The sequence below is a fragment of the Bos taurus genome, chromosome 2, assembly GCF_002263795.3.
Source record: "Bos taurus isolate L1 Dominette 01449 registration number 42190680 breed Hereford chromosome 2, ARS-UCD2.0, whole genome shotgun sequence".
In the NCBI taxonomy this organism is placed as follows: domain Eukaryota; kingdom Metazoa; phylum Chordata; class Mammalia; order Artiodactyla; family Bovidae; genus Bos; species Bos taurus.
In genome coordinates this window covers 133,783,303-133,799,997 of record NC_037329.1, presented here as the reverse complement: position 1 = coordinate 133,799,997, position 16,695 = coordinate 133,783,303, and the positions used below count along the sequence as shown (strand labels likewise).

At 60.0% G+C, this 16,695-nt stretch overlaps 1 protein-coding gene across 2 annotated transcripts in view; it reads right to left on the bottom strand.

Moving 5' to 3' along the window:
- Positions 1–9,673: 9,673 nt before the first annotated feature.
- ALDH4A1 (aldehyde dehydrogenase 4 family member A1) overlaps positions 9,674–16,695 on the bottom strand; it is a 33,399-nt gene continuing 26,377 nt past the window's right edge. The window contains exons 10-15 of one of the 2 annotated variants that reach the window (XM_024998083.2): positions 14,698–14,894; positions 14,508–14,555; positions 13,445–13,597; positions 12,682–12,803; positions 12,032–12,150; positions 9,674–11,187 (exon numbers count right to left, since the gene is read on the bottom strand). In XM_024998083.2, the coding sequence (XP_024853851.1) occupies positions 11,030–11,187; positions 12,032–12,150; positions 12,682–12,803; positions 13,445–13,597; positions 14,508–14,555; positions 14,698–14,894 (797 nt within the window). In that variant the 3' untranslated portion in view covers positions 9,674–11,029. 2 annotated transcript variants of the gene reach the window in all.

The following is a 16,695-nucleotide window of genomic DNA, read 5'->3' as shown; positions in this document are numbered from 1 at the left end:
CTGTCAGTTGTACAGCCAAGAGAGCTGGGGTTCAAAACCTCAAGGCCTGGCTCTTAACCTCCATGCCATGTTACGTCGAAAGGACCTTGTTTAAAAAAAAAAATATATATATATATATATATATATATTCATTTATTTGGTTGCGTTGGGTCTTGGTTGCAGCAGGCGGGACCGTCACTGAGCCAGGTGGGAGCTTTGGATCTTTCCTTGCAGCGCCAGACTCTCTGGTTGCGGTGCGGGGGCCCAGTTATGGCACTCCAGCTTAGCTGCTCTGTGGCATGTGGGATCTGAGATCCACAACTAGGAATCAAACCCACGTCCCCTGCACTGCAAGGTGGATTCTTAACCACTGACCACCAGGGAAGTCCTGAGGGCCTGGCTTTTGATAAAAGCAGCACAACAGCAGGCAAGAGATTGGGAGGTTGGGGGCGGGGACCGAGGGGCAGGCCTCTGTCAGCCCGACAGTCTATCGGTCAGCTCTGCAGAGGGACGCTGCTGGGTGTCCCGTCGATCCAGCACCCAGGGGCAGGCGTTGTGGCAGAAAGGAAAGTTAAAAATTCCTAACGTTGATGGTGATTCCCCCCAAGGAATAAGATGGAGGGAGACGGCTCCAGCAAACCAGGAACCTGCTTGGATCAGAGATCCTTGTCCACAGAGTGCTGCTTTGGTCCTTTCTGGTCCCAACAACACACACGTTCCTTAAGGGCCTGCTCTGTAATGCCCAGACGGGACGGGTCTGTCACAGGCCCGAGCCCTGCTCGTGGGGCCCAGGGTCGTAGGGGGAGGAGGCTCTAAGGGACACAGAGGGGATTGGAAACCCAGCACTGTCCCCCTGCACACCCTGCCGAGTCCTGCCGCTCCTTCCACAGTCCGCTGGAGCCTCGCCTCCTCCTAGAAGCCTTGTGTGGCCCCAGTTCACAGACACTGCTTCCGCTCTGCCCTGCAGTGCCCCTTCCGTCCAGACCAGCGCTGGGCCCCCAGGAGCAGACCTATGTCCTTGACCAGCTCCTGCTGAAGCATAAGTCTACACTCCGGGAACCTCGAGGTAACCTGACTCCAGCCGGCCTGGACGGGACATCTGCTCTGTGCACTGTGCGACTGTGGGCAGGTTACTCAACCTCTCTGAGCCTCTTTTTCCTACCGAAGCAGGCCTGATAACTCCAGCCTCATGAGATCAGTGTGGGAATCAGGTAAAACGGCGTATGTGACCTGCAGGGCGCACAGCAAACCCTGGGGAAAGGTGAACTGGCCAGAAGTGCGAGATTGTCCTTTCCTGTGATGAAGTGAGCAGGCACTGAGCCCAGCTGAAGGAGCCCGAAGCGTCCCGAAGTTACCCTGAAAGGTGCTGGCTGTGCCTGTAGCAGTTCCAGAGGGACCACCCCCTCCTGCGCCTCTGAACACCCCTGGGCTAGAGTCAACCACAGACACTGAAAACAAAAGGAAGAGGCCCCTGGTGCTGTGGAAAGATGCGGGATTTGCTGTGTGAGTCAGGAGGCTGTCCGTCACCCTCTCCGGTAAACCAGTGGGCAGAGGGGGAGACCTGACCCACAGGAGGAAAGGAAGAGTCTGGAGGCGTGGGCTCTGGGCCTGGCGCTGCCCCCCTTCTGGCCTCAGTGTCCTCATCTGTACAATGGGGAGGCCCTCTTTGGAGAGCCCACACCCACCCTGCGTGTCAGCAGTCAAAGCCCAGCACTCACGCACCTGTGTCCTGCTGGCTCTCTCCAGGCCCCTCCCCTTTTGCCTCATCCCAAACTCACACCCTCACCACCTCCTGTCCGGACCTCTCCGTCTGCCTCACCCTGACACTTTCAGCCCCTGCAGGACAGCTCTGAGTCTCTCCTTCCTCGGCTCCAGCAGCCCCGGGACTCCGTCCTGCTGCAGGACCACGGCTGAGCCCCTGGCCTTGGCGTCCAGGGCCTCCCCAGCCTGGCCCCAGCTCAGCTGCTCTTCCCCCTGCTCACCTCTGTTCCACGCACCTCAAACCACACTGGCCTCCTTGGAATAGGGTCCGTGGTGGCCTTCTAGGAGCCGCCGAGACCACGGCCCCTTGCCCTGCCAGACTCTTGGGAAATCAGGAGGATTATAACCAAATAGCACCCTTCCCGGGGTGTGTACGCCAGGCATGGTGCCAAGCACTTCATAGGTTCGGTATCATTTAGTTTGTGCAACTCCCAGCCAAGTAGTCATTTCACTCCCATTTTTTAAATGAGGAAACTGAGCTGAACAGTTAAGCACTTGCCCAAAATCACACATCTAATAAGTGCTGACGCTAGAAGTCATTCGCTGTTCTGCACAACCTGTGGGGTCTTGGTTCCCCGACCGGGGACTCAACCCAGATCCACAGCAGTGAAAGCGCAGAGTCGTAACCACCGGCCGCTAGAAATCAGTCCCAGGCTGCCAAGCCTTCAGCTCTCTTGCTACCTGGTTTTTTGTGCTCTGCCCACAGGAGCTGTCACTGCCATGCCCACCATGAGGCTGGGGGGAGCTGGTGCCAACCTCCCCCAGTGCAGGTCGCACCTCAAGGCCGAGGTGTTGGGAAGGACACGTCCAGGCACAGCGAGTGTGTGCGTCAGTTTGAAGAGGGGAAGTAAACGAGCTGGTTGCTGGGTGGCCCTCGAATGTTCCGGAGTCTCCCAACCAAGTCAGGTTATCTAGCAAAGCTTGGGGGTAAGGGGATGGTAGGGTAAGAGAGTATCAAAGTTAACTGGAGCCCTCCAGATGTGGGGTCGTGGCGGACAAGAGTGGCTGAGAAAGCCGTTCGTCCAGAGGTCACTAGCTGAGCCCCCTACGTGGCAGGGCTGGGTAGGGTACAAGGGCCATAGTTGGGACACACAGAGGACATGACTCTTGGTCTGCAGACAGAAATCAGGCCCCCTGTGAGGGCAGCACTCACTGGTAGGTGCCAGGGGTACCAGGGCCACCCATAGCGTGGTGTATGGTGTCAGAGCTAAGAGGGCCTGCAGAGCTCCAAAACCTACCCATTATACAGATGCAGAAACTGAGGCCTGGAGCAGGCCAGTTGCCAAAGGGCCAGAAAAGCAAGTTGATTTCCCCCGGACTCCAATCAAGTCAAAAGCATGTCAGGACAGCTCTGCAATGCCTTACACTGTGCCGGCCACCAAGATGCGGTAAGGAGAAGGGGCGGTGTGGGCTGGCCAAGCGCTCCGTGGGGGGCAGCAGCCAGGGAGCCTGGGAGGAGGATGGCAAAACGAACCCAGGTTATTTCTGTGGTAAACACGCTTGGAGGGCTCGCCCCACCCCAGGGACAGTGTGGGCACCCGCCATGCTGGAGGGCTCGCCCCACCCCAGGGACAGTGTGGGCACCGCCATGCTGCCGTTCTGTTTTACTCTCACCACCGTTCGAGGTGCTGCTGTGAGCTCTCCAGTTTTCAGAGCAGGAGTCTGAGGTTTGGAGAGGAACAGTGACTGATTCAAAGCCACATGGCAACCATGCGGATTGGAGGAATCCAGGACCCTGACAGGGGCTCCCGGGAGGAAGGAGCAATGGGGTCCCCTTGCTTAGTGTGGTCAGTGCTGTGGTCCGTGCTGTCAGTCTGCACGGACGATCCTCTCTGAAGAGCGAAACCTGCAGAAGGAAGGAGCTCCGGACGGAGAGTCAGAAGTCCTGGCTCCGGGTTAGCTCTGCCCCCATCGGAAGGCTACCCTTGGGCCGGTGGCTTCCACTCTCTGGACCTCAGCCTCCCCATCTGTAAAATGGACTCAGTGCGTCTTACAATTTCAGAGGCAAGGATCCTTTTGAGATCCTGACAGAGTCCTGGACACTAATGCATATACCCACAAATGCAGCCATGCACCCAGCTCCAGAATGTCACGTGGCTCAGGCCGTGATTCATGAGATGCCCTGGGCTAGATGATCTCCAAGGTCCCCTCTGATCTTGATGTCACCTAAGAGGGGCGAGTGGGTGAGGCTTGGGCACTGGCTGTCCCAAGGACAAATGCCAGGGGAACCCTGAGGCTGCGGCTCTCCTTCAGGACTGCACATACTGCCCATGCACACCGCGTGGGGACCCAGGCGACCCTCATGGGCCGGTCCGGGGCCTGAGTTCCCCATGCTCACACCTGTGTGGGCGCTGGTTGCCAAAGTGATGGAGAACCGTGACCGACTTATGCAAAGTCCATGGGGCAGGGGCCGGCCGTGGAAATGGGGGCCCAGAGAGGATGCCCATTTGCCTTGCATCTGCTTCCCAGGATGCTTGCAGAAAGGAACTGGCTGTGCTCGCTCTGGGCTGGAGGGGGCTTCCCTGAACCTCCCTCCTCCCCCATCATGGGGGTTGGAGAGGGGCTGGAGCATGGGGGGCCCACGAGGGGCCTGACCCCAGGGGCCTGGGGGGCCACACCGGCTGCTCTCCCCGACCCCATCCTTGTGTACCCTCTGCTGGCTTCCCTGCCCACCTCCCCTCCCTTTCCCTCTGTCTCTCTCCTATCAGTTCTACCTCCTCCAGGACCCAGTGGGGCAGCTGGAAGCCTGGCTCCAGTTCAGCTGCCCAGGCAGGGGTTGGCAGGCAGGGATTCCCCAAGGAGCCCCTGAGCATCTGCTTGGTTCAGAAACACCCTGGAACAGGGCACAGGGGGGCCTCAGAGCTGGTTCTCAAAGCAGCCAGCCTCGCCAGTCACGCCTCCGAGAGTTCAGATGTCGAAAGTGGAGTGGGCACGATGATCCCTAGAAGCTGGGCGCCAAGGAGTCAGCGAAGGCCTGAGGAAGGACTCTGCTTGGTGGGGACACCTTCTCGAGTACAGAGATCCACTCAAGCCCCCTTTCCGAACTTTGTTGGGTGACCTCAAGCAGGCTCGGTCTCATCCAGAAAACGATCTGAAGATCCCAAATGACCACAAGTCCAATGAGAGCCAGAAAGGTGATCGTCACTAAAGAGAGCGTGAAGGGCTGGGGTGGAAAAGAGCGCTGGTCTTGCTCTGTGGGCTCCGGAGTGGACAGTAACCACCCAGCAGGCTCTGAGTCCACTCAGCTTCACCTGTGAAGTGGGCACAGCCGCCCTCATGGAGGCTGATTAAATGAGATGAATACGTGAAGCCCCTGCTTGATAAATGATAGTGAATATTACACTGCAGCGTCGATGGCTTTGCTCCTAGCGTGGAACTGGCATTCTAGACATTCTCGATTCTAGGCCCGATGAAGGCCTGGGGTCTGTGACTCTGTAGGACTCTCCTTCCTGAGACTCAGATCTCACCGACCTGGGTTCCAGTCCTGGCTCTGCCACTCACTGGCAGTGTAACCTCTTCTGGGCATTTATCTCCCCACGACTCTCCTTCTGACGACGTCTGCCCGGGTGCATGTGAACCCCAGCAGAACATCAGCTCCCTCGCTTCACCCCAGCCTCTGTGCCCCAATGCTTGCGAGGCTGAGGGGTGCCTGCCGGCCACCTGTGGCCTGGAGAGAGGGCACAGCAGAGCTCCGGGAGAGAATGCTGAGGTGCCCCGGGCACCTGAGGGTCGTGTGGCATCTGCTCCACCACCCAGGGTGGCCGTCATCAACCTCGGAGAAGGGGCACAAGGCTGGCTGCCTATCTCTGGAGCCACTGTCTGCCATGCCTCCTCCCACCCCCTGGCTGGATGGCTCCTGCCCAGAAGCCACTGGATTCCTGTGAGAGGCCAGGACAAGCAGGTGCTGGTATAGCCGGTGGGAACAAGTTCTGCTCTAGCCTCTGCCCCTGCCCCTTACTGAGCAGGTCTCCCTGAGCCTCAGTTTCCTCATCTGTGAAATGGGGCCAAAATAACACCTCCTTCCTCCCAGGCTGGTGTGGTCCAAGGTAATTAGCAGGAGCACCAGCCCATGGGATAAGGAAGCCCAGCTTCAACTTCTTTCTGACCGCAGGCACCCAGGCTGATGGTGTTGAGAGAGTGAGTGAGGGTACGTTCTCCTTCACTGAGCATCTCATCCTGCGCAGGTCATGGGGCCCGGTGTGCACGCAGGCTCAGTCGCTTCAGGCTGGTCTGACTCTGCGACCCCATGGACTGTAGCCCCCCAGGCGCCTCTGTCCATGGAATTCTCCAGGCAAGAATACTGGAGCAGGTTGCCATGCCCGCCTCCAGGGGATCTTCCCGACCCAGGGGTTGAACCCTCATCTCCTGTGTTTTCTGCGTTACAGGCAGATTCTTTATCTGCTGAGCCATCGGGGAAGGCCATGGGACCTGGCACTTGGTTCTAAAACTTGTCATTTGATCCTCAGGTCCTGGAGAAGCGTCAGATCTGCAGCTGGAGGGGCCACGGCACAGGCAGGGGGGCTGAGGTGGGCATTCGCACTGTGCTGGGTGGCCAGGCAGGCAGAGGTAGGGACAGAAACGCAGACGGCCGCCTCCTCCGGTGTGTTAGCTACCTCACCCATCCGTTCCTCAGTCCCCCATCTGTAAAACAGGCCCAACGGAACACACCTTCGGGGTCCCAGTGAGGATCTGAGGGTCTGACGTCTAGAGCACAACACCTGCGTTCAGTGATGGCGGCTCTCACTATTTCCTGCGCTGCCTCTAGACAGAGAACATACAGGAGCTGTGATGATGGGTGTGAGGGCGGGTGAACTGATAAAAATGAAGACGTGGCTCTGTGGAGAGGGTGGGTCTGCAGCCTGCTGCTTCCCCCCAGAGCCCCGCTCCCCGCAGGAGCTTCAGGTCTGCCCGGCGACTGGGGCACAGGTGGCCCCTAATTTCCTTAGCGTGCACGCCCCACTGGCAGCCCGTGGGCAGTCGTGTTGGGGACATCCGGCCTCAGTCAAATGGTTCACGCTCCAGCCCAGACCTGCGGCTGGGCTCCGGCCGCAGCAGGGAAATGAAGAGGCTCCTTGGGCCACTGTGGACACGGGGACTTAACTGTGGTGAGCATGCAAAGAGGCCTCAGGCACGTGGGTGGGCACTGGGCCCCAAGCCTGGGAGACAAGGAGGGTAGAGAAAATGGAGTGAGCAATGAGCCACCCCCTGCCCTCATCCGGTGGAGTCAGAGGCACTGGGCTGGGAGGAGACAGCACAAAACATCCTTACAGGCACAGCTGGGAGTCAGGGAGGGTGAGGGGGCGGGGGATGGGTGTGGCATCCATAGCCCGGGTTCACTCAGCCCTTGACCAACCCGCTGTGTGACCTCATTCAACGCGAGTGCCACAGGCCTTCCATAAAATGTCGTTAACAGTTCCCTGGTGAGGTCAACATCAATGTCAAGGCTCTACTGAGGCTAGAGGGGGAAGCACGTGGCCAGCGGTCAGCCAGCTGTCTCAGTGCGCCCGTGAATAAGTCACTCCATTCGTTCAGAAACGATAACAGGGCCTCAGTATCCCTTTCTACAAAATACAGTTGCCTCCTTTCCCTGAGCTCCCACTATGTCCCTGACTGAAGTCTCCCCACTCTCTCCTGACCCCATCCCCCACTCTCTCCTAACCCCATCCCCCACTCTCTCCTGACTCCATCCCCCACTCTCTCCTGACCCCATCCTCCACTCTCTCCTGACTCCATCCCCCACTCTCCTGACTCCATCCCCCACTCTCCTGACTCCATCCCCCACACTCTCCTGACTCCATCCCCCACTCTCTCCTGACTCCATCCCCCACTCTCTCCTGACTCCATCCCCCAACTCTCTCCCTGACCCCATCCCCCTCTCTCCTGACTCCATCCCCAACTCTATCCCAGACTCCATCCCCCTAGTCTCTCCTGACCCCATCCCCCCACTCTATCCCTGACTCCATCCTACTTTCCCTGACCCGATCCACCCCCCACCACGTCTCTCCCTGACTCCATCCCCCCATTCTCTCTCTGATCCAGCTCCCCTGGCACACGTCAGTGGCAGCCCTGAGTGAGCCCGGGTCAGGGCTTTGCCCAGGGTAGAGTCCCTTCCCCTCCCTCCAGGTCTAAGATCCTCACCTCGGACAGGGGTGGGAGATGTCTATGAGGTTCAGGAACACCTCCTTTTACACTACTAGGGGTGAAGGCAGGCCAGGACGCACCTGTCCTCCCCTGCAAGTCAGCTGGCTCAGGTGGAGTTTGGACCTGTGGATTCTGGGCTCAAGCTAACTGACCATGGTCGCACCCCGTCACATCACCTGGCCAGCAGGCAGATTCTTTCTCTACATGCTGAGCCATCCGGGAAGCCCATGGGACCTGGCACTTGGTTCTAAAACTTGTCCTTTGATCCTCAGCTCCTGCAGAAGCGTCAGACCTGAGGCTGGAGAGGCCACGGCACAGGTAGGGGGTCAAAGTGGGACGTTAGCGCCGTGCTCGGGGCGCCTGCAGCCTTGTGTGGACATCTGGGTGGAGGAGAGAGGGTGGGTTTTGGAATCAGACAGAGCTGGGTTTCCAGCCTGGCAATGCCACACCTTGCCAAGTCCCTTCACTTTTCTGCACCTGTGTTCTCATCTGCAAAATGCGGGCAAGGCAACACTCCTCCATAAGACGGCTGTGCATGAAAGAAAATAGATGCAAAGTCTTCGGCACATGTATGAGTCAGGGTTCTGAAGAAAAGCAGAACCTCTAGGAAGGCACTAGAGACAGACACGGAGAAAGCTTGATCATAAGGAAGGAGCCCGTATGAACATGGAGGCTGCAAAGTCCAAATCGCAGAGTGCTGGCGGGAGGCCAGAAATGCAGGGAGGAGCCGCTGAGTCCAAGGCAGCCACTGGCAGAGGTCCTTCCTGCTCAGGGGAACATATGCACGGGAGGGGGCGGCGGGGCGGGGGAGGGGGGGGCGGCGGGTGTCAGTCTTTGTTCTCTTCAGGCCTTCAACTAATTGGATACGGCGCACTCACTTACGGACAGTAATCTGCTTTCCTCAAAGTCCACAGATTTAAATGTTGTGTGTGTGTGCTGAGTTGCCTCAGTCGTGTCTGACTGTGTGACCCCGTGGACTGTAGCCCGCCAGGCTCTTCTGTCCATGGTATTCTCCAGGCAAGAATACTGGAGTGGGTTACCATGCTCTCCTCCAGAGGATCTTCCTGACCCAGGGATAGAACCCATGCCTCTTATGTCTCCTGCTGCTGCTGCTAAGTCGCTTCAGTTGTGTCTGACTGTGTGACCCCATGGACTGTAGCCCACCAGGCTCCCCCGTCCCTGGGATTCTCCAGGCAAGAACACTGGAGCGGGTTGCCATTTCCTTCTCCAACGCATGAAAGTAAAAAGTGAAAGTGTCCGACTCCTAGCAACCTCATGGACTGCAGCCCACCAGGCTCCTCTGTCCGTGGGGTTTTCCAGGCAAGAGCACTGGAGTGGGGTGCCATCGCCTTCTCCAATGTCTCCTGCTAATCTCATCCAAAAGACACCTTCATGGAAACATCCAGAATAATGCTTAAGTAGACCCCTGGGCATCATAACCCAGCCAAGCTGACCCACAAACTTAACTATCATAGCACTTAATGGTGGTTGTTTTAATAATGGGTAAACAGGTTAACATTGTTGAATCATTAATTCCATATCTGGCATTGCTCTGAGCACTTATGTGAATTAACTCATTGAATTCTCAAGACTGTGTGTGTGTGTGTGTGTGTACCCAGGCCCTCAGGCTCTAGAGTTCCTGCCACTCACATAGGACTTTCTGCCATCAGGGCTCACCCTTCCTTCCATCACATCACGGGCACTGTGCCCCTGACACCCGGTGACATGTTGGCAATCTCACCGGACTTAGAAGGTGACCAGCCCCCACCGCTCCCACCAGAAAGACCACCAGTTTGGTTAAGGAAGAGGCATTTTATTAGGTGGCATCAGGGCAAATCCCACGGCCGCCTCACAGTGCAGAACTAGCAGAACCAGGACCACCTCCGGCCTGCCCGCCGCCCATCCTGGCCCCCGTGAGAAACAAGCCTGTTGGCACCAGGCCCAGCCCAGACTGCGGGCCACGGTGTGACCGTGCACTGGGGGAACAGCCACTCCAGCCCCACGGGGGCCCCACGCCAGCCCTCGGAGGTGCCTGGAGGGCCCCCTAAAAACTCTCCTCAGAGTCGCCTCTTACCTGACCACCCAGAACCCACCCAGGATGCATCTGAGTGTCCCCCGATCAGCTGCATCGAGGAACAGGCCTCCGAGGGGCCAGTCCACACACAGAGCCACGAACATGCCAAGGAGGAACGATTCTACAGGTGAGCCTCAGCCAGGCCAGATGGGGACCCGAGGTGAGGTCTTGGGGCACTGGGGAAGGTAGGGGCAACATCTACCTGGGCCAGTGGGCACTGAGCTCCTGCAGGAAGCCCCAGGCCACAGGAGGCTCTCGGGGCAGAACCCAAGAGCTAAGGAAGTGGCAGGAAGGGCCCCCAAGGTCTGCCAACCTCACAGGCCCAACAGGAAGGACTGGCACCTTGGCAGGTGGACTGCAGAAGCCCCCCAGCCCCATCGCCTGGAGACTGCCAGCAATCTGAGGGCCTCCGAGAGCTCAGGCACTCGGGAGCAAGGCACACTCGGTCTAAGGCGTTTGGTTGGGCGCGGGTACCTGCTGGCACAGGCGGGTACCTGCTGGCACAGGTGCGTCTGGGCAAAGAGCTAGTGAGCAGCACGAACCAAACAGGGCAAGGCCAGCTGGTGCCCCCACGACCTGTGACCACAACGTGGCAGCCTGCAGGCCACCCTGGTCACCCCTAACCCTGGAGACCCGGAGAAGCCAGGGGCCTCGGTGGGTGCGGCGTGCCAGGGCGCCCAGAGCTGCCTCCTCCTCCTGCAGATCCACGCGCTTCTCCACTGCCACGCCCCAGGTCCCTGAGACCCTGGACACAGCAGAGAGGAGCGAGAAGGGGACTGATGGAGAACCAGTTAGGCGCCAAGGTCACACTCACCAGGCGGAATTTCTAGGATACTCTTTGGGGGCAGGGGTGGCAGCCCTACACCTCCCCACAGCGTGATCTCAACCCAGAGCCCACAGCTGACTCTAAGGGGTGGTACGGGCCAGGACGCAGGCCGATGCGGGGCAGGGGGCAGGACTTGGGCCTAGAAAGTCGCCCCATGGGGGCAGGGTGGAAGCACGGGGCGTGGTCAGTGCACTGAGGTCAGTCGTCTGGACGGACGGACGGACGGACGGCGGAGGCGCCGAGCGGGCTCACTGCATGTACGGGTAGCGCCAGTCCCCCAGAGGCCCGTGCGTCTCCTTGATGACCTGGGGCGACGTCCACCGCAGGACATAGTGGGGGCCGCCTGGCTTGTCATTGGTTCCTGTGGAAAGACAGCTCTGTTTGTCCCCCGACAGATACAGCAGCTCTGGGGAGAAGGGAGAAGGGGCGGGGATGAGCAGACGGAAGGAACGGGCAGCAGACAGCTAAGCCAACCCTGACACGGCGGCCAGGGCTCCCTGAGTGCCTCTGGGCAGAGGGCACGCAGCCGGCAGTCGGGGGGCAGGTGCCGGCGAGCAGACAGGACGCCCAGGCTCCCCAGGTCCCCGCACCCCACCTGCACGGCGTGTCCGAGAGGCAGGAAAGCACAGTGGAGGGCGCTGGACAGGGAGCGGGGAGGCCCAGGTTCTGGCCCTGGCTCTGCCACCAGGCACCGTGACCTCTGGCAAGTCCCTGCCCCTCGCCAAGCCTCAGTTTCCCCATTTGTAGACAGGAGGGGGTTGGACTGCAATGGCCTGGAAAACGGTAAGTTGTGTTTACTTGCTAAGTCGTGGCCGACTCTTTCTGACCCCATGGACTAGGAGCCAGGCTCCTCTGTCTATGGGATTTCCCAGGCAAGAACACTGAAGAGTTGCCGTTTCCGCCTCCAGGGGACCTTCCTGGCCCAGGGATCAAACCCGCATCTCCTGCGCTGGCAGGTGGGTTCTTTACCACTGAGCCACCTGGGAAGCCGAGATGCGGGTGCTGGACCCAAATCCCGGCTCCACCACTTCTTAGCCACGCGCCCCCCGGGCCTCAGTTCTCCCCTCTGTAAAATGGGAAGAGCACGGGCAGCACAACAGGGGGCTGTCGGGAGGACTCAGTTCGCGCAGGGCCTGGCCCTCCATGCTCAGCCGCCGGAGCTCCTCCTGTGCCTCTTAACACCCTCGAGATGAAGCAGCAAGGGTCTCCCCCAGGACCTCACCCCCTGCTAGAAAGGAGGACCCGCTCACCCGAGGCTCGAGCGCCCCCAAAGGGCTGCTGGCCCACCACCGAGCCGGTGGACTTGTCGTTGATGTAGAAGTTGCCCGCGGCGTGCCTCAGCAGCTCTGTGGCCTCCCGGAGAACGTCCCTACAAGGCAGGGCGGCGCTAAGAGGGCGGTTGCCAGCGCTGGGCCCCTGCCCTCGGCAGCTCGGGAACCCCCCAAGCCCCAGCCTGCCCCCACAGGTTCCAACCCCCCCTTCCCCTCTTAGAGGCAGACGCAGGGAGGCAACCAGTGCCACGGAGACAAGACGGGGCGAAGCCCCAGCCCAGCGTCACGGTGCCCAGGGGGCCCTCCACCAGGACCTCCACCAGACGAGGGCAACGCCTGGGCCCAAGCCCCGCCTTCCGCCCTGAGCCCCGCCAGACCGGGCGGCGGGCCACAGGCGCTGACTGCCCGGCCCCGGCCCTAGAGGCCTGGCTTCAGCAGCCAACAGTGCGGCCCCAGCACCAACGCTTTACCAAGGAGCCCGCGGCCTCTGTCTACCTGCCGGCCGGGGCGGAGTGAGGGGCATGGAGAGCAGCAAGGGCACGTTACTGCTGGGATCCGCGTCCGGGGTGGGCTGTCTCCGGGGACAGGAGGACGTCAGGACTGGCGCTGAGGGGGCCGCGGCCACTCACTTATCCTGGGCGAACACTGCCCCCGTGAGGCCGTAGCTGGTGGTGCTGTCGACCAGCCGCAGCGTCTCCTTGTATTCCTCGTCCGGGTAGACGTACACGGCCAGCACGGGACCGAAGATCTCCTGGAGAGAAGCCCCAGGGTCGGGCCCCGCCTGGACCCGTCCCCGAGGCTTCCGCCGCATCCCCCCGCCCCCGATCCCCTTCTCAGCCCAGCAGCCTGGGCCAGGCCTTGCCTTCTGGAGGGTTCTCTCCAGGACGGCTCCTACCCTGCCCACCCCACCCAGCCTGGCAGAAGATCCAGAGACCCTCTGTCCTCCCTGCCAGCCAGACCCACCCCCAGAGCCAAGAGTCCAGGCCCTTGGGAGGGGGACACTTCTGGCAACAGGCGGCCAGGGGACTGCCCTGTGACGTCACCTGGGGGCTGGGGACACTGTCATCCTGAGCAACTGCCTAACTTCTCAGAAGCTCAGTTTCTCATCTGTAAAATGGGAACGACACACCAATTTCCTGGCCCACACTGACGACTCCACAGATGTTAGAAGCTGAGACAGCTGTAGGGGCCTCCGGGGCAGCAGGCAGTCGGTGCTGTGACCTCAGCCCGGCCAGCAGCGTCAGGGATCTGGGGTCAGGAGGCCTGAGCCCAGGGCCTGGCTCTGCTCTCCCCAGGGGTGAGGCAGGCCCCTGGCAGGGCCGCGCCACGCTCAGCTGTGAGACGGGACGACGCCCAGAGACGCTGCCCTCCCAGCCCCTCCCTCCCCGTCACCTCCTTCATGATGGGGTCCTGGGGGTCCTTGGTCTCGACGATGCACGGCTCCACAAAGTAGCCCACAGAGTCGTCACAGTGGCCCCCGGCCAGGATGGTGAGGCTGGGCGAGGAGCGGGCGTGCTCCAGCCACTTCCGGATGCGACCGAAGGACTGCGGGATCGGGGCAGGGGGTGTCAAGGGCCAGCTGGAGGCCGCTCCCAGCAGGAGCCCCCAACACATGGGCCCCAGATTCTGAAGGGGGCGAAGGCAGGGTGCGGGGGAGGCTGCGAGCAAACAGAGCCTGGCTAAGCAGGGCAGAAACAGGACTGGACGCGCAGGCTCGTGTGCATGTGTGTGTTAGAACACGCACAGAAAGAAAAAGAAAGAGTCCGGCTCTGTGGCCCCGTGGACTGTGTCCACCCGGCTCCTCCAGCCACGGGATTTTCCAGGCAAGAGTATGGGAGTGGGTTGCCATTTCCTTCTCCAGGGGATCTTCCCGACCCAGGGATTGAACTTTGGTCTCCCGCATTGTAGGCAGATGCTTTACCGTCTGAGCCACCAGGGAAGTCCAAGAACATGTACACTTACATATAAACATCATGCAAACATACATACATACAAATGAGTCTTTAGGTTTAGGTGTGCAGGCACACGTACGCCTGCATTACATGTTTCTGCAACGCAGACCACACACGTGCCTATCCACGTGTCCACACGTGTTGCTGGATTCGTCTGTGTGTGGAGACGTGTGTGCGTGCAGCTGTGCATGTGTTTACACGGGTGGACCTACGTGCGTGACCCCACACAGAGGTCTACGTGACTGTGTTCACGGCTGTGCGTGTACCTGTGTTCACGGGTGTGCGTGCAGGTGTGCAGGCGAACACGGGCACTTTAAGGGGGCCTGGAGGCAGGGTGTGCAGGAGGCGAGCTCCTCTCTGGGCAGGGATGCCTCTATTCCTTCCAGGGCTGGCGGGGGCGGCAGGGGCTGTGTGCATGGATCTCAGGCTACCCTGCTCTAAGCAGCAGATCTGGGTCACTCTTCCTGCCCCCCACCCAGCACAGGCCTGGCACCCCCCTGTACCTTGGCATCAATCACGGCAGAGAAGAAGGTCCCAAAATCCTCTGCAGGCTGGAGGCAAGGGAGACACGGATGGAGAGGAGGTGGCCGTCGGCGTGAGACAAGAGGAGTGCCCCCCTCGCACACGGCGCCCCCCCAGCGGCCAATCCCATCAGCCCCCCGCTGGGCCGCGGCAGGAGGCTGAGCCACTCACATTGCCCACTTTGATCCCACCGAGCTCCTCCAGCAGCCGCCCTTTGATCTGCGGCCACAGCGAGCGGGGCGCGTAGAGGCGGGAGCACGCTGAGCACTTCTGGCCGCCGTACTCAAAGGCCGAGCGCAGGGTCCCACTCACCACGCTGTCCACGTCGGCCGAGCGGTGCACAAAGTGGAAGTTCTTGCCCCCGCACTCTAGGGGGCGGGAAGGGAGGGGCGCGCGTGGGGCAGTGGGCCTTGGGGCCGGCCCCGGGGCCCAACATGCTGCCTGCTCCTGTGCACAGGGGCCCGCGAGCAGCCCCCAGGACGGGCGGAGGAGGCCGTGAGAAGCCATACGCCCTGGACGCTGACCAGCCAGGCCTGTCCTCCCACCCTACAGATGGGAAGATGGAGGCCCAGGCACGGGCAAAGGGCACCAGGAGGCGTCGGGACCAGCTTTCCCATTTCACAGACGAGAAAGCTGAGCCTGGGGATGGGAATGCTGCCCAACACAGATAAGGCAGAGGAAGGGCCAGAACCCAGGGCTCCCGGCAGCAGGCACAGCTTCCTTTGAGCCTTCGCCTGATCCCCAGCCGGGTCCACGGCCAGGGCTGGCTCCTCTCCCCTCCGCGTGGCGGGGACACCCCTCCCTGGTCCCCTTGGTGTGAGAGAGCCCAGGGAATCACGCCACCATCCGGGCCTTACTACTTTCTTCCTTCAGTTAAACATCAGCCGACAGCAGCTGGTGTTGCAAAGCACTCACTACCCGCCAGACTCAGTTTCAAAGCACTGTGCACCCCTTTCACTGAAGCCTCGCAGCAACCTCCCGTCATCATCCCATTTTAAAGACAAGAAAACTGAGGCACAGAGAGACCAAGTCGTGTACTCAAGGTTGGGAAGTGGTGGAGTGAGCAGCTGTCTTTCTCCTTCAGGGAGATGGTGGGAAGGAGACTGAACTGAAAACCATGCACAGCTGACCCAAGGGACTCACTGTTTCCCGGCTTACGAAGGTTGGACGGGGGTGTGCTGAGAGGCTGGAAGTTAGAGATGCTACCGCTGGCCCTGAGCAGAGTCACCTGCCCTGACACCCCTAACAAAGCCCCACCAGCTTAAGAGGCAAACGATTACATACAGGATGGATGAGCAGCAAGGCCCCTAGCACAGGGAAGTATACTCAATGTCCTGTAACAAGCCATGATGGAAAAGAACACGACAAAGAATATACAGATGCATAACTGAACCGTTCTGCTGTACAGCTGAAACTAACCCGATACTGTGAATCAGCCCAATTTGTAAATACCACAGCCTAAGACTAAATCAACCATACTTCACTAAAACTTCTTTTAAAAGCTCCCACCAGCTCAGGAGTGGGGTCCAGTCTCCCTGTGGGTCCCGCTTCACTTCCAGGAGCAAGAAGGCTAGACCGGCAGCCCCAGCTCTGCCCTTACGGCACTGTGACCCACTGGGGCCCCTGTCAAAACAGGGTTCTGTACCCCAAAGAGCTTCAGAGACACTACACACCAACCCTGGCTCTTGCACATTAGCGAGTTAAAGGCTCTGAGAAGTCCTGCAGGTAAGGAATCCGTTTCGCTTTAAACACAGTGCATGCCAAATGTCCTTGGCCACAAAGCTGTGGGAACATTATTACTTCAACAAGACCCATCCCTGCCGAGCTCTCAGCCCCGTCTCCTGCCCCACCCCACCCCCTCTCCCAGCTACACTGGCCACGTCTCTTCACACACAAGCTCATTCCCACCTCGTGGTCTCTCCACTACCTGTTTCCTTGGCCTAGATCTGGGTGATGCAACCTAATGCAACATGGGAGTCCCGAGCCCCGTGCGGCCATTTAAATTCAAACTGATTAAAACTGAACGTAACTTTCACTTCCTCAGTCACACGAGTCCCGTTTCCAGAGCGCTGCGGCCACACGCGGTGAGCGGCTACCCTACAGGACCACACGGTGAAGCCCATGTCCATCGTTGCAGGAAGGTCCACTGGACGGCGGTCCAGCGTCCGC